Genomic DNA, 24,533 nt, shown 5'->3' on the forward strand with positions numbered 1-24,533 from the left:
GATCATGTACACCCATAGGAAATGGATGTGTTTGCAGTCCGGGAGCCATTTGTCGCTCTCGCGGATGCATGGCTATGTTAACCAGTCCCTTGTGGACTAGGGCAAAATTACAGTCCTCTGAATGTGGCTTTAGGACACTTGAGTAAAAAGAATCATGTACTCTTCCTCCTCCTTCAGGGTTCTGGAGACGTGAAGTACCACTTGGGAATGTATCACAGGCGGATAAACAGGGTAACTGACAGGAACATCACCTTGTCCTTGGTTGCCAACCCTTCCCATCTTGAGGCCGCTGACCCTGTTGTCCAGGGAAAAACCAAAGCAGAACAGTTCTACGGCGGTGACAACGAAGGAAAGAAGGTAAGGAGTCTGAGGTGGGGATGTCGAGAAGAACGAGACTCCGTGTTGCTCATGGTTTTAACGTGTCCTCTTTGTTCTCTCAGGTCATGTCTATCCTCATACACGGTGATGCTGCATTTGCCGGCCAAGGCATAGTGTATGAGACTTTCCATTTGAGTGATCTCCCATCATACACCACACATGGTACTGTCCATGTGGTGGCCAACAACCAGGTATGTGGCTAATTTCTGGACATGTAACGGGCCTTATAAACAGTGAAAACCCTGGTCCTTTTGGGAGAAGCCATAATGGCCCAGTGCAATTGTCAGTCGGCCTAGTGTGCTACAATATATGGAGAGAAGATATGCACACCAGTGACTATGTAAGGGGAATATATGAAAAGCAGAAACTGCTGTGTGAATACTGACATGAAAAATCCAATAGTTATATGTAAGAATGAAAATGTGAAAAATGGAATCTGCATTACTGCCATGAACATATCAATAAAGAGAAATTTAGCTATTGAATTGATCAATGCAACAGAGCCCCAACACTACGCAGCCAAAGTATTTCTCTACGTTGGGGTCCCTAGCTTGTGTGTGTCCTCTCATGCAGTTAAAAAACTTACCGTGTTGGGAAGCTGAGACCCAGGCTATATATACGTATAATGTCTGAGACCCAGGCTATATATGCGTATAATGTGGACTGGCAATAGGTGTGGTGGGGCCGGGTTTACAAACGAAAGACTACCTTCTCTCCATATAATGTAGATTTTTTTTAGGTTTTTGCACCCAGTTCAGACTCAGAATGGTGTTCCAGACGTTATTTCTTGATTGATTAGTGTGCTACAATGGCAGGAAGCCTCCAATCATGGAGAAAATCGTGGCCAAAGATGTGACTTGCAATTCTTAACCTCCAGATTAAATGGGTTAAAAGATGGAGATCGGAGCTTTTTCTGATCCCTCTTCCTAAAGCCATTTTGCACATGTGAGCATTCATAGGAAACTTTATTCCCAATGATTGGCCTGATGAATGAGCAAACTCTCGTACATCACTGATCTTTTCATTTGTCTGAAAAAAATAATCATTGGCCGCAGAATTCTCTGTAAACATGGAGTTTGGTGCATAAACTATGCAAACTGTATGGCGAGCGAACAATTATATTACCAATCATTTGCTCCTAGCCCCTATACAGTTTGCATTGGCCCATGTTAAGAGTTTTGCATAAGCGCAAGCGACTTGTTAAAGGGAACCTGTCACCAGATTTGGGGCCTATAAGCTGCGGCCACCACCAGTGGGCTCTTATATACAAACGACAGGTATCTTATGTACCTGTCGTCCGCCTCGCGGTAGGCGCTTAGTTATGCCTCTGCCACTTAACCCCTTCACGACCATGGACGGAAAGATCCGTCCTTGTGCCCTGGGCCTTAACGACCAAGGACGGATCTTTCCGTCATGGCGGAATCGCGGCACCGGAGCCTCCGGTGACTGCAATATGTTAACAAAAACCGCAGATTCGGGGAGGAGGGGACCTGTTCCTGACCTTAGGAGGGGTGGTGCCTCCTCCCCGGACCTACGGAGGCTGTGATTGGCTGACGAACGCCGCTCAACCAATCACAGCCACTGTAATGTTCCAGCCATTTAAAATGACTGAAACATTGAAATCCAGCCCTGGCCAGTGCAGCTGTAGCACTGGCCATTGGCTGGAGCTGGGTGACCTCACTGGATCACCCTCCCCCAGCTCCAGTGCTCTGATTGGAGAGATCGGCCTTGTGACCGATTTCTCCAATCACAGTGGACCTGTTGCCGGTGACTGCCCCCATCAGCTTCACTTGTCCCTGCAGCACACTGAGCACAGTGAGTGTACACAGTGCAATGGCAGGGCGACAAGCTCCGGTCCCATGCTGTTATGAGACCGGAGCATGGGACCCGGAAGTTGCCGCGCTGCTATTGCACTGTATGAAACCGGCGAAAAGCGTCCCGATCCGCCGCCGCTGCCCTCCGCGATCTGCCACCTGTCTCCCCGATCTCCTGCCCGCACCCTCACCCCCACACCTCCCGATCCGCTGCCGCCGCCGCCCTCCATCTGCCACAGTGCCACCGCTCCCTCCAATCTGCTGCCCGGCCCCTCACCCCTCGTGATCGTTGCCCGGCCCCTCACCTCCGTGATGTGCTGCACGATCCCTGTCCTCCTCCATCTGTCATAGTGCCACCGCTCCCTCCGATCTGCTGCCCGGCCCCTCCCCCTCGTGATCGGTGCCCGCCCCCTCCCCTCCGTGATGTGCTGCTCGCCCCCTCCCCTCCGTGATGTGCTGCTCACCCCCTCCCCTCCGTGATGTGCTGCTCGCCCCCTCCCCTACGTGATGTGCTGCTCGCCCCCTCCCCTACGTGATGTGCTGCACGCTCCCCCCACCTCTCACCCCCGTGGTCAGCTACCCGCCCCCTCCCCTGTCACCGCCGTGATGTGTGCTCCCACACCTGTCACCGCCATGATGTGTCCTCCCTCCCCTGTCACCGCCGTGATGTGTCCTCCCTCCCCTGTCACCGCCGTGATGTGCGCTCCCTCCCCTGTCACCGCCGTGATGTGCGCTCCCTCCCCTGTCACCGCCGTGATGTGCGCTCCCTCCCCTGTCACCGCCGTGATGTGCGCTCCCTCCCCTGTCACCGCCGTGATGTGCGCTCCCTCCCCTGTCACCGCCGTGATGTGCGCTCCCTCCCCTGTCACCGCCGTGATGTGCGCTCCCTCCCCTGTCACCGCCGTGATGTGCGCTCCCTCCCCTGTCACCGCCGTGATGTGCGCTCCCTCCCCTGTCACCGCCGTGATGTGCGCTCCCTCCCCTGTCACCGCCGTGATGTGCGCTCCCTCCCCTGTCACCGCCGTGATGTGCGCTCCCTCCCCTGTCACCGCCGTGATGTGCGCTCCCTCCCCTGTCACCGCCGTGATGTGCGCTCCCTCCCCTGTCACCGCCGTGATGTGCGCTCCCTCCCCTGTCACCGCCGTGATGTGCGCTCCCTCCCCTGTCACTGCCGTGATGTGCGCTCCCTCTCCTGTCCCCGCCGTGATCTGTGCTCCCTCCCCTGTCACCCCCGTGATGTGCGCTCCCTCCCCTGTCACCCCCGTGATCTGTGCTCCCTCCCCTGTCACTGCCGTGATGTGCGCTCCCTCCCCTGTCCCCGCCGTGATCTGTGCTCCCTCCCCTGTCACCCCCGTGATCTGTGCTCCCTCCCCTGTCACCCCCGTGATCTGTGCTCCCTCCCCTGTCACCCCCGTGATCTGCTGTCCACTCTCCCTCCACCTCTCACCCCCGTGATCTGCGCTCTGCTCATCTGTCTCCCCCGTGATCTGCGCTCTCTCACCTCTCACCCCCGTGATCTGTGCTCCCTCCCCTGTCACCCCCGTGATCTGCTGTCCACTCTCCCTACACCTCTCACCCCCGTGATCTGCGCTCTGCTCACCTGTCTCCCCCTGTGATCTGCGCTCTCTCACCCCCGTGATCTGTGCTCCCTCACCTGTCACCCCGTGATCTGTGCTCCCTCACCTGTCACCCCGTGATCTGTGCTCCCTCACCTGTCACCCCCGTGATCTGCTGTCCACTCTCCCTCCACCTCTCACCCCCGTGATCTGCGCTCTGCTCACCTGTCTCCCCCGTGATCTGCGCTCTCTCACCTCTCACCCCCGTGATCTGTGCTCCCTAACCTGTCACCCCGTGATCTGTGCTCCCTCACCTGTCACCCCCGTGATCTGCTGTCCGCTCTCCCTTACCTCTCACCCCCGTGATCTGTGCTCTGCTCACCTGTCTCCTCCGTGATCTGGGCTCTGCTCACCTGTCTCCTCCGTGATCTGCGTTGCGCTCCCTCCCCCACCTCTCACCCTCCCCGATCTGCTGCCTCCTTCATCTCCTGTGATCCAGCTGCCTAGATCCATCCTGTAGGGTAACTATCCCCAATCTCACCTCCCACTCCCCTTCCCACCCATCCCCCCCACCCGCCCCCTCCCCCCATCCTCTGCCGCTCCTGCATCCACTGCGCCCTCTCCCATCCGCCCCCACCCTATCCCAGCCGCCGTCTCACAATCACAGATGCTCCCTTTATATGCCGCTGCCCCCCCATCTGCTGCCGCCCCATCTGCCCCCCCCCTTCCGCTGTTTTTTTTTTTTCTATGCCATGGGGGTCTAGTTTCCAAAATGGGGTCACATGTGGGGGAGCTCCACTGTTTCGGCACCTCAGGGGGTCTCCAAACAGCATGGAATACGCTAATTATCCCAGACAATTTTGCGTTTGAAACGTCAAATGACGCTCCTTGCCTTCCGAGCCCTGCTGTGCGCCCAAACATTTGAGTTCCACCACATATGAGGTATCTGCGTACTCAGGAGAAATTGCACAATACATTTTATGGTGCAATTTTTCCTGATACCCTTGTGAAAAAAAAAAGCTACCTGGTTGAAGTAACAATTTTGTGGTAAAAAAGTTTTTTTTTATTTTCACGGCTCAACTCTATTAACTTTTGTGAAGCCTCCAGAGGCTCAAAGTGCTCAATAAACATCTAGATAAATTCCATGAGGGGTCTAGTTTCCAAAATGGGGTCACATGTGGGGGAGCTCCACTGTTTCGGCACCTCAGGGGGTCTCAAAACGCAACATGGAATACGCTAATTATCCCAGACAATTTTGCGTTTGAAACGTCAAATGACGCTCCTTGCCTTCCGAGCCCTGCTGTGCGCCCAAACATTTTATTTCCACCACATATGAGGTGTCTGTGTACTCGGGAGAAATTGCACAATACATTTTATGGTGCAATTTTTCCTGATACCCTTGTGAAAAAAAAGCTACCTGGTTGAAGTAACAATTTTGTGGTAAAATTTTTTTTTTTATTTTCACAGCTCAACTCTATTAACTTTTGTGAAGCCCCCAGAGGCTCAAAGTGCTCAATAAACATCTAGATAAATTCCATGAGGGGTCTAGTTTCCAAAATGGGGTCACATGTGGGGGAGCTCCACTGTTTCGGCACCTCAGGGGCTCTCCAAACGCAACATGGTGCGGCTAACGATTCCAGCTAATTTTCTGTTCAAAAAAGTCAAATGGCGCTCCTTCCCTTCCGAGTCCTGCCGTGCGCCCAAACAGTGGTTTTTCGCCACATATGAGGTATCTGCGTGTTCAGTAGAAATTGCCCAACAAATTTTGGGGGTTCATTTAATCCTGCTACCCTTGTGAATATGCAATATTTGAGGCTAAATTAACATTTTTGTTGCAAAAAGTAAAATGTTCATTTTTTCCTTCCACATTGCTTTAGTTACTGTGTAGCACCTGAAGGGTTAATAACCTTCTTGAATGTGGTTTTGAGTAGCCTGAGGGGTGCCGTTTTTGGAATGGTGTCACTTTTGGGTGTTCTGTGTCATGTAGACCTTTCAAAATTGCTTCAAATGTGATGTGGTCCCTAAAAAAAGTGGCTTTGTAAATTTTGTTGTAAAAATGAGAAATTGCTCATAAACTTTGAACCCCTATAACTTCCTTAAATTTTTTTTTTTTTCCAAAAATTGTTCTGATGTAAAGTAGACATGTGGGAAATGTTATTTATTAATTATTTTGTGTCATGTCTCATTGGTTTTAGAGCATAAAAATTCAAAGTTTGAAAATTACAAAATTTTCACGAAATTTCCGTTTTTTTCACAAAGAAATGCAAAAAATATCGGCCTAAATTTACCACTAACATGAAGCCCAATATGTCACGAAAAAACATTCTCAGAATCACCGGGATCCGCTGAAGCGTTCCAGAGTTATAACCTCATAAAGTGACACTGGTCAGAATTGCAAAAAATGGCCTGGTCTTTAGGGTCAAAATAGGCTTGGGGCTGAAGGGGTTAAGGGTAAGCCCAGATGCATCTTCTGGTCTTGTGGGTCCACTACTCCCACTCGCTACACCGGCCGCTAGCGTTACAAGCATGTGCATAAGATTTCAGAAATCTCATTCACCTTGCTGGTGTTGTAAAATGTTGCACTTTTTCGCCAGTCAAAAACGCATGGGAAAAATGCTGCAAAAATAGTGTTTGAACAGGCCCCAAAGGGACACTCCGAGAAATATAATAAAAATAAATATCTAAAATAAGGTACTTTTAAGTATTACTAATTTTACTAAACACTTTTATTAAGCAAAAAGGTCAGCTTTAGGGATAATATGCACGATGTGACATCGGTAACAATGTGTTACCGACGCTGCAGCGATAGTCCCCGCCCCCGTCGCAGGTACGATATCTTGTGATTGCTGCCGTAGCGAACATTATCACTACGCCAGCTTCACATGCACTCACCTGCCCTGCGACGTCACTCTAGCCGGCAAACCGCCTCCTTACTAAGGGGGTGGGTCATGCGGTGTCACAGCGACGTCACACGGCAGGCGGCCAATAGAAGCAAAGGGGCGGAGATGAGCGGGACGTAAACATCCCGCCCACCTCCGTCCTTCCGCATAGCCGGCGTGAGACGCAGTGACGCAGGTAGGAGATGTTCCTCGCTCCTACGGCTTCATACACAGCGATGTGTGCTGCCGCAGGAACGAGGAACAACATCGTACCTGTCGCTGCTGCCAAATAATGGAAATGTCGGACCCTACACCGATCATACGATAACGACGCTTTTGCGCTCGTTAATCGTATCAAAAAGGATTTACACACTCCGATATCGACTGCGTCGCCGGATGTGCGTCACTTTCGATTTGACCCCACCGACATCGCACCTGCGATGTCGTAGTGTGCAAAGCCCGCCTTAGTTAGTACACTATCAGGATTTGAAATTTGTCCATCCCAGCTGCTCCACGTCTTAGGACAGACTGCGAAAAGACATCTGCTGGAGACAGACATCGGGTGAGGGCAGCGTCCGGTCAGGTAAGTGAACATGCGTTCCTCTGTTCACCGAACCTGACAGGACAAGCGGAGGAGCAGAATATAATATTTCTAGCTTACTGAGATTAAACATTCATCTCATCAGTCTGAGATTTATTGGACAGCATGGAGCTACTGGAATAAACCATACAAACTGTTTCCCGCTTGTCTTGGCTGGTTCATTGAACAGAGGAATGCGCGTTCACAATACCTGACAATACACTGCCCCCACCCGATGTCTGTCACCAGCAGACGTCTTTATGCAGCCCGCATGGGATGGCTGGGAAACTGCTGGGAGCTGACATATTTCAAATCCTAATAGTGTACAAACTAATGATGACCTTATAGCTACTTAAGGCTAAATAAAGGTATTTAGTAAAGTTTGTAAAATTTAATTATTTTTTATTACTTTTCTCGGAGTATCCCTTTTCACAAAGGTGACCTGACGTGCCCCTGTTATGTCATCAATATGTACTCATTCAGGACAAACTCTCATGGACAAAAAGTGACCGTAACAAAGGTGACCTGACATTCAGGTATTGCATTATTAGCGAATTAAACTTATTCGTTGCATAGTTTTACTATGTAGCAATTTTCAATTTTTTTTTTAGATTTTTACTGGATGTCAGTGAAAACGAAGTTTCATTTTTATTTTTTTATTTTTTTTGCTTTCTTGAGATAAAAATTTGTTCTGGTCATGTGATGAAGGCACGTGTATAGCTCTTTAACAGCTATGATAGCTGTACAGTTCGGGTTTATTCACACTGCATTTAATGGGAATCTGTCACCAGGTTTTTGTCACCTAATCTGTGAGCAGCATAACGTAGGGGCAGAGATCCTGATTCTGCGATGTGTCACTTACTGAGCTGCTTAGTGTAATTTTGATAAAATTACAGTTTAATCCGCAGTAGATTATCATTACAGGACTACTTGGCGTGCTGCAGGTAGTCCAGCATATTCATGAGGCTGTATAACTGGTAGATCTGCAGCAGAGAAAACATTGATTTTATCAAAATGACAGCAAATAGCTCAGTAAGGGACACATCACTGGAATCAGGGTCTCTGTCTCAGCATTATGCTGCTCTCAGATGGGGGAACAAAAACCTGGTGACAGATTCCCTTTAAAGTGTATGTCAAAGATACAGTGTCTTGCGAAAGTATTCGGCCCCCTTGAATTTGTCAACCTTTACCCACATTCCACATTTCAGGCTTCAAGCATAAAGATAAAAATTTTAATGTTATGATGAAGAATCAACAAGTGGGACACAATTGTGAAGGTGAATGAAATTTGTTTGTTTTAAAAAATAATTAACTGAAAATTGGGGTGTGCAATATTATTCGTCCCCTTTAAGTTAATACTTTGTAGCATCCCCTCTTGCTGCGATTACAGCTGCAAGTCGCTTGAGGTATGTGTCTATCAGTTTTCCACATCGAGAGACTGAAATTCTTGCCCATTCTTACTTTGCAAACAGCTGGAGCTGAGTGTGGTTGGATGGAGAGTGTTTGTGAACAGCAGTTTTCAGCTCTTTCCACAGATTCTCGATTGGATTCAGGTCTGGACTGTGACTTGGCCATTCTAACACCTGGATACTTTTATTTGTGAACCATTCCATTGTAGATTTTGCTTTATGTTTGGGACCATTGTCTTGTTGGAAGACAAATCTCCGTTCCAGTCTCAGGTCTTTTGCAGACTCCAACAGGTTTTCTTCAAGAATGGTCCTGTTTCTTTGTCGTTCCATTGGGAGACCCAGACAATTGGGTGTATAGCTTCTGCCTCCGGAGGCCACACAAAGTATTACACTTTAAAAGTGTAACCCCTCCCCTCTGCCCATACACCCTCCCGTGGATCGCGGGCTCCTCAGTTTTATGCTTTGTGTGGAAGGAGGCACACATCCACTCATGCATTCTCATATTAGTTATGTCGGTTGGAAGAAAAGAGGGCCCCCACGGGGCCCCCGGCATGTTCCCTTCTCACCCCACTACGTCGGCGGTGTTGTTAAGGTTGAGGTACCCATTGCGGGTACAAAGGCCGGAGCCTCATGCCGTCTCCTTCACCATCCCTTAGCGGCTCTGGGAGAAGTGGGATCCTGAACGGTCATCCATTTGCTGGGACCGTGCTCCCTCCGCAGCCCCTGTGGGAATCTGCCGGAGAGGAGTCTATTCAACCTCAGGGACCGGGCCCTGCAACTTTAAGGTACTCTGTGTCCCCATTGGGGACTGTGCAGGAACGCACCTTCTTCCCGGACGCTGCGGCAGCTGCTGAATTGAGAAGACCGGCGGACTTCCGCGACGACCGTGCCTGCTTGTCGGGCGCGGTCTCAAATTTAGTCCCCGGCTTCATCGCGGCCTAGTCGCAAAAATCCCGCCCCCGGGCCTGCCTGTCAGGGGTAAGGGCGGGACTGCCGACCTGACGTCGGATGTGAGGGCTGGAGCATCCTGCATGTCCCCCCCCCCCCCCTCACTGATCACTGTGGGGACCCCAGATTCCCGCACTTTCCTGGCGCCGCCCACGGCTCCACTCCTCCCCTGAGAGCTCCGGCAGCCATTTTTTGGGCATTCTGCCGGTGGAGGATTCTCAGGAACAGCTCTGCAGCTCCGGGGGACCTAAGGCTGGGAATCTGGAGGACACACTCCGCTTGTTAGCGGTCGGTAAGCCACACCGGTCACCCGATGCTGGTCCCCCCTAGGGTGCCGGAATAGATACGTATTTATATATATATTTCTGTTCGGTCGGGCTGTATACCCTTTTTTGCCCATATACCCTCAGTGATCATTCTCCTAGGAGACAACAGCATGTCGTCCACAAGGAGCAAAGCTGCTAAGGCACAGGGTTTTTTTGCGGCCTGTACCTCTTGTGGGGCTATGTTACCTGCGGGTTTCACCTACCCTCACTGTGAGCAATGCTCGACCCCTGTTTCGCTTGCTCAGCCGGAGCCTCGGTCACTAGTGGGCCCCTCGGCTCATGTAGACCCCCCTGCTCCCCCTGTCCAGGCGGCAGGGACAGAGTTCGCCTCTTTTGCTGAGAAACTCTCTGAGTCACTTTCACAATCCATGGCTCAGTCTATGGACAAATGGTCTGCCAAGCTGCTAGAAGCTTTGCAGTCGAGACCGGTCCTTACACAGGCCCCGGGCCCTGTTGGATCGTCGCCTCCAGGCCCCTCTCGGTCCGAGCCGCAGCGCGCTCCCAGGTTGGGCCCTAGGTCCCACGCGGAGGACTCCTGCCAGGACCACAGTCCTAGAACGGCTAAGCGGGCTCGCTGGGAATCTTCCACGACTTCTTCACGCTGCTCGGGTTCCCAGCTTGAGGACTCTCTGGAGGACGAGGCGGACGTCGCAGCTCAGGGTTTTGACCCTGACGTCACCCTTAACCTTGATACACCTGAGGGGGACGCATTAGTGAATGATCTTATCTCGTCCATAAACTAGGTGTTGGATCGCTCTCCCCCACCTCCTACTGTGGAGGAGTCGGCGTCTCAGCAGGAGAAACACCAGTTTCGGTTCCCCAAACGTACACGTAGTGCGTTCTTCGATCACTCTAATTTCAGAGACGCTGTCCAGAAGCCCAGAGCGGTTCCGGACAAGCGCTTTACTAAGCGCCTCACTGACACGCGTTACCCCTTCCCCTCTGAAGTCGTTAAGGGTTGAGCTCAATGTCCCAAGGTGGATCCTCCAGTCTCTAGATTGGCGGCTAGATCTGTGGTATCGGTTGCAGATGGCTCATCGCTAAAGGATGCCACTGACAGGCAGATAGAGCTCCTGGTGAAGTCCATCTATGAGGCCACGGGCGCGTCTTTTGCCCCGGCCTTTGCAGCCGTGTGGGCACTCCAAGCTATCTCGGCTTGTCTGGCTGAGATTAATGCTGTCACACATAATTCTGCTCCGCAAGTTGCGTCTTTGACTTCTCAAGCGTCAGCTTTTTCTTCCTACGCCATGAACGTAGTCCTAGACTCTGCTAGCCGTACAGCTGTGGCATCTGCTAACTCTGTGGCAGTCCGCAGGGCCATGTGGCTGCGCGAATGGAAGGCAGACTCGGCCTCCAAGAGGTTCTTAACCGGTTTGCCGTTTTCTGGCGAACGCTTGTTTGGCGAACGATTGGATGAGATTATTAAGGAATCCAAGGGAAAGGACTCCTCCTTACCCCAGTCCAAACCTAAGAGACCTCAGCAACGGAAAATACAATCGAGGTTTTGGTCCTTTCGTCCCTCCGCCAAGCCCCAATCCTCTTCGTCCAGCAGGCAGGAGAAAGGCCAGAGGAACTCCTATGCGTGGCGGTCCACGTCACGCCCCCAAAAGGCCGCAGGAGGCACTGCCTCCAAGGCGGCCTCCTCATGACTCTCTGCATCCCCTAACCGCATCCTCGGTCGGTGGCAGGCTCTCCCGCTTTGGCGACGCCTTGTGGCCACATGTTCAAGACCGATGGGTGAGAGACATTCTGTCTCACGGTTACAGGATAGAGTTCAGCTCCCGTCCTGCGGCTCGTTTCTTCAGAACCTCTCCGCCCCCCGCTCGGGCCGACGCACTTTTTCAGGCAGTGGACGCTCTGAAGACAGAAGGAGTTGTGACCCCCGTTCCCCTTCAGGAACGTGGTCGCGGCTTTTACTCCAATTTGTTCGTGGTGCCAAAAAAGGAGGGATCATTCCGTCCCGTTCTGGACCTCAAGCTGCTCAACAGACACGTGAGAACCAGACGGTTTCGGATGGAATCTCTCCGCTCGGTCATCGCCTCGATGTCACAAGGAAACTTCCTAGCATCGATCGACATCAAAGATGCTTATCTGCACGTGCCGATCGCACCCGAACATCAACGCTTCTTGCGTTTCGCCATCGGGGACGAACACCTTCAGTTCGTGGCATTGCCTTTCGGCCTGGCGACAGCCCCACGGGTTTTCACCAAAGTCATGGCATCCGTCGTGGCGGTCCTACACTCTCAGGGCCACTCGGTGATTCCCTACCTAGACGATCTCCTAGTCAGGGCCCCTTCTCGGGTGGCATGTCAACAGAGCCTTACCGTCGCTCTGACGACTCTCCAGCAGTTCGGGTGGATCATCAACTTCCCGAAATCCAAGTTGACACCGACCCAATCACTTAGCCCTATTGGCTTTTCATCGGTGGCTGGAGGGCAGGCAGATCCGTATCCAGTCGGACAACGCCACTGCCGTCGCATACATCAACCACCAAGGCGGCACTCGCAGTCGTCAAGCCTTCCAGGAAGTCCGGCGGATTCTGCAGTGGGTGGAAGCCACAGCCTCCACCATCTCCGCAGTTCACATCCCGGGCGTAGAAAACTGGGAAGCAGATTTTCTCAGTCGTCAGGGCATGGATGCGGGGGAATGGTCTCTGCACCCAGAAGTGTTCCGAGAGATCTGTCGCCGCTGGGGAACGCCGGACGTCGATCTCATGGCGTCACGGCACAACAACAAAGTCCCGGCATTCATGGCACGGTCTCGGGATCACAGAGCTCTGGCGGCGGACGCGTTAGTTCAGGACTGGTCGCAGTTTCGACTGCCTTATGTGTTTCCTCCTCTGGCGATGCTGCCCAGAGTGTTACGCAAGATCAGGTCCGACTGCCGTCGCGCCATTCTCGTCGCTCCAGACTGGCCGAGGCGGTCGTGGTACCCGGATCTGTGGCATCTCACGGTGGGTCAACCGTGGGCGCTTCCAGACCGCCCAGACTTGCTGTCACAAGGGCCATTTTTCCATCTGAATTCTGTGGCCCTCAACCTGACTGTGTGGCCATTGAGTCCTGGCTCCTAGCGTCTTCAGGGTTATCTCAGGATGTCATTGCCACCATGAGACAGGCCAGGAAGCCAACGTCCGCCAAGATCTATTACAGGTCTTGGCAAATCTTCTTATCCTGGTGCTCTGATAACGGTTTTCCCCCATGGCCGTTTGCCTTACCCACTTTTCTTTCATTCCTCCAATCCGGAATGGACAAGGGTTTGTCACTCGGCTCTCTCAAGGGCCAAGTATCGGCGCTCTCCGTATTTTTTCAAAAGCGTCTAGCCAGGCTTCCGCAGGTCCGCATGTTCCTGCAGGGAGTTTGCCACATAGTCCCACCTTACAAGCGTCCGCTGGAACCCTGGGATCTTAACAGGGTGCTCACGGCTCTTCAGAAACCACCTTTCGAGCCGCTGCGGGATGTCTCTCTATCACATCTTTCGCAAAAGGTGGCCTTTCTAGTGGCAGTTACATCACTCCGGAGAGTGTCTGAGCTAGCAGCGCTGTCATGCAAAGCCCCCTTCCTGGTGTTTCACCAGGATAAGGTAGTTCTGCGTCCGGTTCCAGAATTTCTCCCTAAGGTGGTATCCCCTTTTTTCATCTCAATCAGGATATCTCCTTGCCTTCATTTTGCCCTAATCCAATTCACCAGTGTGAAAAGGATTTGCACTCTTTGGATCTGGTGAGAGCACTCCGGCTCTACGTTTCTCGCACGGCGCCCCTGCGTCGTTCAGATGCGCTCTTTGTCCTTGTCGCTGGCCAGCGTAAGGGTTCGCAGGCTTCCAAGTCAACCTTGGCTCGGTGGATCAAGGAACCGATTCTCGAAGCCTACCGTTCTTCTCGGCTTCCGCTTCCTTCAGGGCTGAAAGCCCATTCTACCAGAGCCGTGGGTGCGTCCTGGCTATTGCGGCACCGGGCTACGGCTCAGCAGGTGTGTCAGGCAGCTACCTGGTCTAGTCTGCACACTTTCACGAAACACTATCAAGTGCATACCTATGCTTCGGCAGACGCCAGTCTAGGTAGGCGTGTCCTTCAGGCGGCGGTTGCCCACCTGTAAGAGGGGGCCGTTTTCGGCTCTTTTTATTGAGGTATTGCTTTACCCACCCAGGGACTGCTCTTGGACGTCCCAATTGTCTGGGTCTCCCAATGGAGCGACAAAGAAGAAGGGAATTTTGTTTACTTACCGTAAATTCCTTTTCTTCTAGCTCCTATTGGGAGACCCAGCACCCGCCCCTGTTCCCTTTGGGCTGGTTGTTCTTTTGTGTACACATGTTGTTCATGTTGAATTGTTCTTTTGGTTCATGGTTCAGTTCTCCGAACATCCTTCGGATTGAATTTACCCTAGACCAATTCATAAGTCTTCTCCTTCCTGCTTTTGCACCAAAACTGAGGAGCCCGTGATCCACGGGAGGGTGTATAGGCAGAGGGGAGGGGTTACACTTTTAAAGTGTAATACTTTGTGTGGCCTCCGGAGGCAGAAGCTATACACCCAATTGTCTGGGTCTCCCAATAGGAGCTAGAAGAAAAGGAATTTACGGTAAGTAAACAAAATTCCCTTCATTTGGCTCCATCCATCTTCCCATCAATTTTAACCATCTTCCCTGTCCCTGCTGAACCAAAGCAGACCCAAACCATGATGCTGCCACCACCATGATTGACAGTGGGGATGGTGTGTTCAGGGTGATGAGCTGTGTTGCTGTTACGCCAAACATAACGTTTGGCATTGTGCCCAAATAGTTCGATTTTGGTTTAATCTAACCAGAGCACCTTCTTCCACATGTTTGATGTGTCTCCCAGGTGGCTTGTGGCAAACTTTAAATAACACTTTTTATGGATATCTTTGAGAAATGGCTTTCTCCTTGCCACTCTTCCATAAAGGCCAGATTTGTCCATTGTACGACTGATTGTTGTCCTATGGACAGACTCTCCCACCTCAGCTGTAGATCTCTGCAGTACATCCAGAGTGATCATGGGCCTCTTGGCTGCATCTCTGATCAGTCTTCTCCTTGTTTGAGATGAAAGTTTGGATGGACGGCCGGGTCTTGGTAGATTTGCAGTGGGTCCATTTCAATATGATCGCTTGCAGTGCACTGTGCTTCTTGGGATGTTTAAAGTTTTGGAAATCTTTTTGTAGGCAAATCTGGCTTTAAACTTCTCCACAACAGTATCACAGACCTGCCTGTTCTGTTCCTTGGTCTTCATGATGCTCTCTGTGCATTAACCCCTTCAGACCCAGGGCACTTTCCGTTTTTGCGGTTTTGTTTTTTGCTCCCCTTCTTCCGAGAGCCGTAACGTTTTTATTTTTCGTTCAATCTTGCCATATGAGGGCTTGTTTTTTGCGGGACAAGTTGTACTTTTAAATGAAACCATACGTTTTACCATATGGTGTACTGGAAAACAGCAAAAAAATTCCAAGTGTGGAAAAACTGCAAAAAAAGTGTGATGGCACAATAGTTTTTGGGATGTTTTATTCACGGTGTTCACTATATGGTAAAACTGATGTATGGGTGTGATGCCTGAGGTCGGTGCGAGTTTGTAGACACCAAAATGTATAGGTTTACTTGTATCTAAGGGGTTAAAAAAAATTCACAAGCTTGTCCAATAAAAGTGGCGCACGTTTTGCGCCATTTTCCGAAAACCGTAGAGTTCTCATTTTTTGGGATCTATGGCTCAGTGACGGCTTATTTTTTGCGTCTCGAGCTGTCGTTTCTAATGGTACAATTTTTGCGCAGATGCTACGTTTTGATTGCCTGTTATTGCATTTTGCGTAAAACTTGCGGCGACCAAAAAACGTAACTTTTGGCGTTTGGAATTTTTTTGCCACTACGCCGTTTACCAATCAGATTAATTGATTTTATATTTTGATAGATCGGGCATTTCTGAACGCGGCGATACCAAATATGTGTATATTTAATTATTTTTTAACCCTTTCATTTTCAATGGGGGGAAAGGGGGGTGATTTGAACTTTTAGGTTTTTTTTGTTTTATTTTTTTAAAACTTTTTTCACTTTTTTATTTTTATTTTACTAGCCCCCCTAGGGGGCTATAGCGATCAGCAATCCGATCGCTCTGATCTATCTGCTGATCACAGCTATACAGCTGTAAACAGCAGATTCAGTCACTTCCTGTTTCTCTCTGCTCCCGGACGAGGGAAAACGAAAGTGAAACTTCATAGCTGCAGGCGTCATCACATGACCCTGTGCTACGATGGGAACAACCGAAAGTCACGTGATCACTCACGTGACTTCCGGTGGGGGCGGCGGTAAGTGAAAATCTTCACCGCGCGTCTATACATCTCCCTGCCAGACTTTGGCAGCGAGATGTAAGCGGTTAATGTTACGGGCGGAATGCAATTCCATTCGTAACATGTAGGCACACATGTCAGCTGTTGAAAACAGCTGATATGTGTGCCGATCCACGCCACCTGCCCGCGGCAGGGGGCGGGGCTTAACGGGACACACTCTATGACGGATATATCCGTCCATGGTCGTGAAGGGGTTAAACAGAACACTGAGACTATCACAGAGCAGGTGCATTTATACGGAGACTTGATTACACACAGGTGGATTATATTTATCATCATCAGTCATTTAGGACAACATTGGATCATTCAGAGATCCCCAATGAACTTCTGGAGTGAGTTTGCTGCATTGAAAGTAAAGGGGGTGAATAATATTGCACGCCCCAATTTTCAGTTTTTTATTTTTAAAAAGGTTTAAAATGAGCAAAAAATTTCGTTCAACTTCACAATTGTGTCCCACTTGTTGTTGATTCTTCACCATAATATTAAAATTTTTATGTTTGAAGTTTGAAATGTGGGTAAAGGTTGACAAATTAAAGGGGGCCGAATACTTTCGGAAGGCACTGTATATGTCAGGAGAATTTCATGTTGTTTATAATCTCTGACTGATAAAATTAAAATTTATCTCACAATTAGGAGGCTGAACATTGCTTTCTACACATTGTTAGTTATCAGTCTTGTAAAAAGATATCCCTGTGTATTATGCAGCTGGACAAAAGTAGGAGGACATAGCTGCTTCTAAATGGTATATCTGCAAGAAAAGGCCTTTGCTGCATCTAAAGGCCCCGTCACACTAAGCAACATCGCTAGCAACATCGCTGCTAACGAACAACTTTTGTGACATAGCAGCGACGTTGCTAGCGATGTTGCTGTGTGTGACATCCAGCAACAACCTGGCCCCTGCTGTGAGGTCGTTGGTTGTTGCTGAATGTCCTGGGCCATTTTTTAGTTGTTGCTGTCCCGCTGTGAAGCACAGATCGCTGTGTGTGACAGCGAGACAGCAACAACTAAATGTGCAGGCAGCAGGAGCTGGCTTCTGCGGGGGCTGGTAACCACAGTAAACATCGGGTAACCAAGAAGCCCTGTCCTTGGTTACCCGATATTTACCTTTGTTACCAGCCTCCGCCTCTCTCACTGTCAGTGCCGGCTCCTGCTCTGTGCACATGTAGCTGCAGGACACATCGGGTTAATTAACCCGATGTGTGCTGTAGCTAGGAGAGCAGGGAGCCAGCGCTAAGCATTGTGCGCTGCTCCCTGCTCTGTGCACATTTAGCTGCAGCACACATCAGGTAATTAACCCGATGTGTGCTGTAACTAGGAGAGCAGGGAGCCAGCGCTCAGTGTGCGCTGCTCCCTGCTCTCTGCACGTGTAGCTGCGTGCGCTGGTAACCAAGGTAAATATCGGGTTGGTTACCCGATATTTACCTTAGTTACCAAGCGCAGCATCTTCCACGCGGCGCTGGGGGCTGGTCACTGGTTGCTGGTGAGCTCACCAGCAACTCGTGTAGCGACGCTCCAGCGATCCCTGCCAGGTCAGGTTGCTGGTGGGATCGCTGGAGCGTCGCAGTGTGACATCTCACCAGCAACCTCCTAACAACTTACCAGCGATCCCTATCGTTGTTGGGATCGCTGGTAAGTTGTTTAGTGTGACTGGACCTTAAGAGTCGATGGGCAAGTAGGGAACATGGCTGCCTATAAAGAAATAGTCTGTGTCTTGCTCTACATACTTTACATGTAGAGGAATAGCATTTCTCTCCCTTTCTGTTATCTCCTGTGCCTGCCCCGTACAGTGTTATTGTCCAGCACAGAAGCAGGCAGTCACAAAGAGCTGTCAAAGCAGTGACACAGCAGAGCGCCCAACTTCAATATCTCTTTCCTAAATTGAGTGATCCGTAACGAATATTAATTATAATATTAAATGGCTATCTATTTTAATTATCATAAATTATGTTCTAATACACTTTAATGAAAAAGTCCTTACCATTACCTACTTCTGGATTGATGATTCTACATGTGAGAGCCCACAGACACAGTGTAATGCTCAAACAAAAACGTCATCAGCAGGCAGAATCTGCGATCATTCTGCAGCCTCTGTCCCCCACCCTGAAATGAAGTGTCATCAGTGGGGAGAAGCTGCGATCAATGCCGCAGCCTCTGTCCCCACCCTGAAATAAATTTTCATCAGTGGGGAGAAGCTGCGATTAATGCCGCTACCTCTGTCTTTAGCATGAGATGAAGTGTCATCAGTGGGCAGAAGCTGCGATCTATGCTGCAACCTCTGTCCCCAGCCTGAAATGAAGTGTCATCAGTGGGGAGAAGCTGCGATCAATGCTGCAGCCTCTGTCCTTAGCCTGAGATGAAGTGTCATCAGTGGGCAGAAGCTGCGATCAATGCCGCAACCTCTGTCCCCAGCCTGAAATAAATTTTCATCAGTGGGCAGAAGCTGCAATCAATGCCACAGCCTCTGTCCCCAGCTTGAAATGAAGCATCATCAGTGGGCAGAAGCTGCGATCAATTCTGCAGCCCTCTGTCCACACCCTGAAATGAAGCGTCATCAGTGACGTCTATTTCATGGCCTGGGTTAGTCCCAGCTCCACTGAGCATACATAAGTTGTCAATTGCGATGTATGCTCCATACAAGCTTCCTTGTCACTGTAATATTCTTTCCAATGCACAGTGACAGTGCACTCCCTTGCCGGCTCTAATAACAAGAGATGAGCTGGCAAGGGAGCACACTGTCAGTGCGCATTGTAAGGCGAAAACGCGGTGAGCAGAGATGAGCCCTGACCCCAGAACCAATGTTACTATTGGGGGCAGAGCTGATATCTGCTCGCCGTGTCAGATCTAGATCAGGAAGCTGCAAGAAGCTTACAGGAGGAATGATTTGGTTATTCATTAGACCAGGACTAGGTTGATATTTTTTTCTTTTCACATTCTTCCATTTTTAATTACCTTCCTCTCTCTCAGATTGGTTTTACCACTGATCCTCGTATGGCCCGCTCCTCCCCGTACCCTACAGACGTGGCGAGGGTCGTCAACGCCCCAATCTTCCATGTCAACGCCGATGACCCCGAGGCTGTGCAATACGTGTGTAACGTGGCTGCAGAATGGAGGAGCACCTTCCATAAAGATGTGGTCGTGGATCTAGTAAGTGGCCTCTTTCTTTTCATAACCAGATTACATTCTGTACGACATCCTCATTGTAGAACCAGGACATGGAATTATATATTGTGGGTTGTGCTGATGTGTTCTGTGATGGAGGCCGTCGTCTGCAGCGTCAGGTGAAGGGGCACATACAGTATCCGCTTACTAATGTCATTATTACACTGTTAATGATTGTGTATTTTATCCTCTTTGTCGCTCCATTGGGAGACCCAGACAATTTGGTGTATAGCTTCTGCCTCCGGAGGCCACACAAAGTATTACACTTTAAAAACTGTAACCCCTCCCCTCTGCCTATACACCCTCCCGTGCATCACGGGCTCCTCAGTTTTTATGCTTTGTGTTGAAGGAGGCACACATTCACTCATGCTCCCATTTTAGTCAGCAGCAGCTGCTGATTGTATCGGATGGAAGAAAAGAGGGCCCCTAACAGGGCTCCCGGCATGCTCCCTTCTCACCCCACTAAGTCGGCGGTGCTGTTAAGGTTGAGGTACCCATTGCGGGTACAGAGGCTGGAGCCACATGCCGTTTTCCTTCCCCATCCCTTAGAGGCTCTGGGAGAAGTGGGATCCTAACCGGTCATCCAGGCACTGGGACCGGGCTCCCTCCGCAGCCCCTGTGGGAATCTGCCGGACAGGAGACTTAATATCATCAGGGACAGGCCCTGCATCCAAAAGGTACTCTGTGTCCCCTTGGGGACGGTGTATGGAGCGCTCGTGTCACTGACACTGCAGCGGCTGCTAAATAACCTATATAAGGCCTCTCATAGTTCTGAAATAGATTCCAATATATTAGATAGCAACCTATAAAGAATCCAGGAATCGTACTTTATATTTATAATATCAAATTTTATTTATACAAAGTGCTCGTGCAAAAATCATATAAAAATTTCATCATACACAGGATAACATTTTTGGGATATAAGGAGGGATGTCAAGCCGCACTTATAAGGAGTGGCACAATGTTACAGTAGCTGCATCTGCCCGTATAGTAACGGCCAGTGTAAATGGACTGCTGCTGTATGTTTAGGACGGCCGGGACTACCGCGCCGACCGTGCCTGTTTGTCGGCCGCGGTATTAAATTTAGTCCCCGGCTTCTGCGGCCTAGTACCATAACTCCCGCCCCCGGGCCTGCCAGTCAGGGGTAAGGGCGGGACGGTCGACCTGACGTCGAAAGTGAGGGCTGGAGCATACTTTGGTGTCCTCCTCCCCCCTCACTGATCACTGTGGGGCACCAGATTCCCGCACTTTATTAGTCGCCGCCCACGGCCCCCTCCTCCCCTGAGAGCTCCGTCAGCCATTTTTACAATCATTCTGCCGGTGGAGGATTTCAGGAAGAGCTCTGTAGCTCTGGGAGGCCCAAGGCAGGGAATCTGGTGGACACACAACCGCTTTGGGCGGTCGGTAAGCCACACCGGTCACCTGTGCTGGTCCCCCCAGGGTGCCGAAGTGTATATATTTATTTATATATCTGTATACACTTTCTCTGTTCGGCAGCATTGTTTTTGCTTTTGGCTATATACCCTCAGTGATCACTCTCAGAGGAGACAACAGCATGTCGTCCGCAAAGAGCAAGGGTGCCAAGACACAGGGTTATTTTGCAACCTGTACCTCCTGTGCGGCTATGTTACCTGCAGGTTCCACCTACCCGCACTGTGAGCAATGCTCGGCCCCTGTTGCACTCGCTCAGCCGGAGCCTCGGGCACTGGTGGGGCCCTCGGCTCAGGTAGAACCCCCGGCCCCCACTGTCCAGGGGACAGGGACAGAGTTTGCAGCTTTGGCTGAGAAACTCTCTGAGTCGCTGTCACAATCCATGGCTCAGTCTATGGACAGATGGTCTGCTAAGATACTAGAAGCTTTGCAGTCCAGATCGGTCCTTACACAGGCCTCGGGCACTGTGAGTTCATCGCCCCCAGGCCCCTCTCGGTCTGCACAGCAGCGTGCTCCTGGGGTGACACCTGAGTCTCACGGGGAGGACTCCGACACGGACCACAGTCCCAGACCGGCTAAGCGGGCTCGCTGGGAACCGTCCCCGACTTCATCACGCTGTTCGGGGTCTCAGCTTGAGGACTCTCTGGAGGATGAAGCGGAGGTCGCAGCTCAGGGCTCTGACCCTGACGTTGCTCTCAATCTTGATACACCGAAAGGGGACGCCATAGTAAATGATCTTATAGCGTCCATCAACCAGGTGCTAGATCTTTCTTCGGCGCTCCATTGGGAGACCCAGACGATTGGGTGTATAGCTACTGCCTCCGGAGGCCACACAAAGTATTACACTAAAAAGTGTAAGGCCCCTCCCCTTCTGCCTATACACCCCCCGTGGGATCACGGGCTGCTCAGTTTTCAAGCTTTGTGCGAAGGAGGTCAGACATCCACGCATAGCTCCACTGTTTTAGTCAGCAGCAGCTGCTGACTATGTCGGATGGAAGAAAAGAGGGCCCATACTAGGGCCCCCAGCATGCTCCCTTCTCACCCCACTCTTGTCGGCGGTGTTTGTTAAGGTTGAGGTACCCATTGCGGGTACGGAGGCTGGAGCCCACATGCTGCTTTCCTTCCCCATCCCCCTGAGGGCTCTGGTGAAGTGGGATCTTACCGACCTCCAGGCTCTGAGGCCGGGCTCCATCCACAGACCCGGAGATCCTGCTGGAATGGAGCGGAGTATCGTCAGGGACAGGCCCTGCAACGTTAAGGTACTCTGTGTCCCCGTACAGTCTATGCACAGACACACTCCAGCGTTGCTGGGTGTGTTAGTGCGCCGGGGACAGTAGCGCTGCGCGCTTGGGCTTTACTCACTGCAGCTTAGCTGAGTGAGTTTATGTGTCGGGAACTACCGCGCCAGCCGCTGCTGGAGCTGCGGCGCGGCTGAGACTTGTGGTGCGCCGGGGACTTTTGCGCTGCCGCGCTTTTACGACGGCAGCGCTTATAAATCTAGTCCCCGGCTTTTGCGGCCTAGTTACGTTTCGTTCCCGCCCCCAACCCTGCCAGTCAGGGAAGGGGCGAGACGCTGTACAATGATCAGCGCCGAGGGCTGGAGTCTTATTTACATACTCCAGCCCTCTCACTGGGCACAGGGGGACGCCAGTTTCCCGCTCTTGTCTGGGGCACGCCCACGGCCCGCCCCTCTTCACAGGACGCCGGCAGCCATTCCTGCAGGCAATCTAAGCTGGAGAACGGACACAGGCTCTGGGAGACCCAGCAAAGGGATTCTGGCGACCACTTACCCGCTTATGCGGGCGGTAAGCAGCACCTTGGTGCTGACCCCACTATTGCCACAGTGTTTTTTTGTGTACTTTATCCTTGTACTTATATTTGCAAGACCATACACAGACACACGCCAGCATTGCTGGGCGTGTTAGTGCGCCGAGGACAACAGCGCTGCGCGCTTGGACTATACTCACTGCAGCTTAGCTGAGTGAGTTTATCTGTGGGAAACTGCCGCGCTGGAGGCTGCGGCGCGGCTGAGACTTGTGGCTGTACGGTCGCTTCTTGGCGATATACCCCTAGATAGCTCTGAGGAGACAACAGCATGTCGTCAGCATAGAGCAAGGGGGCCAAGGCACAGGCTTTCTATGCTGTCTGTACCGCACGTGAGGCTGTTTTACCGGCAGGTTCCACTAACCCCTAATGGGTAGAGTCTCTGCTAGTGGTGGCCCAGAGAGGGCCACCTGTGAAACTGTCCAGAGGACAGAGTTTGCAGTTTTTTTGCTGATAAAATGTCTTGGACTATGAACAAAATTCTAGCAACTTTGCAGTCCAGGGCGGTGACTCAGACCATGGGCATTGTTGAATCAAGGCTCCCCGGTCTCCCTCAGTTGGAACTAATCCGTGCTCCAAGGGGGTCCCATACATCCCAGACTGAAGGCTCTGACACGGACGACAGTCCCAGACAGCCTAAGCGAGCTCGCTGGGAGAGACCCTCGACTTCACACACTGGTCAGGGTCTCAGCGAGAGGATTCTCTGTATGATGAGGTAGCTGATCAGGTTTCTGATCCTGAGACCGCTTTCATTCTGGATGCTCCTAATGGGACGCCATGGTGAATGATCTCATAGCGCCCATCAATACACTGGTGCATATTTCTCCCTCAGCCCCTCCAGTGGAGGAGGCAGCTTCAGCAGGAGAAATTCCATTTCAGGTATCCCAAGCGTAAATTCAGTACTTTTTGGGCCTCTCTGACTCAGAGGAGCAGTCCAGAAACACTACGCTTATCCAGACAAGCTTTTCTCCGCCGCGCCATCCTCCATAGTTGCAGTGGAAGATGGGACTTCACTTAAAGATGCCATTGACAGACAGATGGACCTCTGGTTGAAATCTGTCTGTGAAGCTATCGGCGTGTCGTTTGCTCCGGCATTCGCAGCTGTATGGGCACTCCAAGCTATTCAGCTGGTCTTGCGCAGATAGACACTGTCACACGTACTTCTGTGCCGCAGGTGGCGTCCTTAACCTCGCATGCATTGCGACTTACGCTATTCATGCTGTCCTGGACTCTACGAGCCGTACGCCGGTGGCGTACGCCAACTCCGTGGTTTTGCGCAGACCCTTGGGGTTAAGGGAATGGAAGGCAGCTCCTGCTTCCAAAAAGGGCTTAACCAGTTTGCCATTATCTGGTGACAGACTGTTGGCTGAGCGATTGGATGAAATCATTAAACAGGCCAAGGGTAAGGATTCTTCCTTACACCAGCCCAGATCAAACAAAACCCAAGGAAGGACAGTCGACGTTTCGGTCCTTCCAGGCTCGGGCTGGTCCCAATTTTCCTAGTCCAAAAGGACTCAAAAGGCTCAGAGGGGCTCAGACTCCTGGCGGGCTCAATCACGCCCAAAGAAGGCAGCCGGAGGAACCGCTACCAAGGCGGTTTCCTCATGACTTTCAGCCCTCTCTCTCCGCATCCGCGGTCGGTGGCAGACTCTCCCGCTTTGGCGGCATTTAGCTGCCACAGGTCAAAGACCGGTGGGTGAGAGACATTTTGTCTCACGTGTACAGGATAGAGTTTTGTTCTCGTCCTCCGGCTCGATTCTTCAGAACTTCCCCACCTCTCGACCGAGCCGATGCTCTTCTGCAGGCAGAAGGAGTGATAATCCCTTTTCCTCTTCAGGAACAAGGTCACGGTTTTTTCTCCAATCTGGTTGTGGTGCCAAACAAGGACGGC

The 24,533-nt window shown here is 51.2% G+C and overlaps 1 protein-coding gene across 3 annotated transcripts in view; it reads left to right on the plus strand.

Annotated features, from left to right (window-relative positions):
- Positions 1 to 24,533, plus strand: part of OGDH (oxoglutarate dehydrogenase) — a 161,160-nt gene that overhangs the window by 102,840 nt on the left and 33,787 nt on the right. For all 3 annotated transcript variants that reach the window (XM_075346268.1, XM_075346266.1, XM_075346265.1), the window contains 3 exons: positions 178 to 357; positions 441 to 569; positions 19,193 to 19,372. In XM_075346268.1, coding sequence (XP_075202383.1) covers positions 178 to 357; positions 441 to 569; positions 19,193 to 19,372 — 489 coding nt within the window. The remainder of the gene's footprint in view (positions 1 to 177; positions 358 to 440; positions 570 to 19,192; positions 19,373 to 24,533) is intronic.

The sequence above is a fragment of the Anomaloglossus baeobatrachus genome, chromosome 4, assembly GCF_048569485.1.
Source record: "Anomaloglossus baeobatrachus isolate aAnoBae1 chromosome 4, aAnoBae1.hap1, whole genome shotgun sequence".
Classification (NCBI taxonomy): domain Eukaryota; kingdom Metazoa; phylum Chordata; class Amphibia; order Anura; family Aromobatidae; genus Anomaloglossus; species Anomaloglossus baeobatrachus.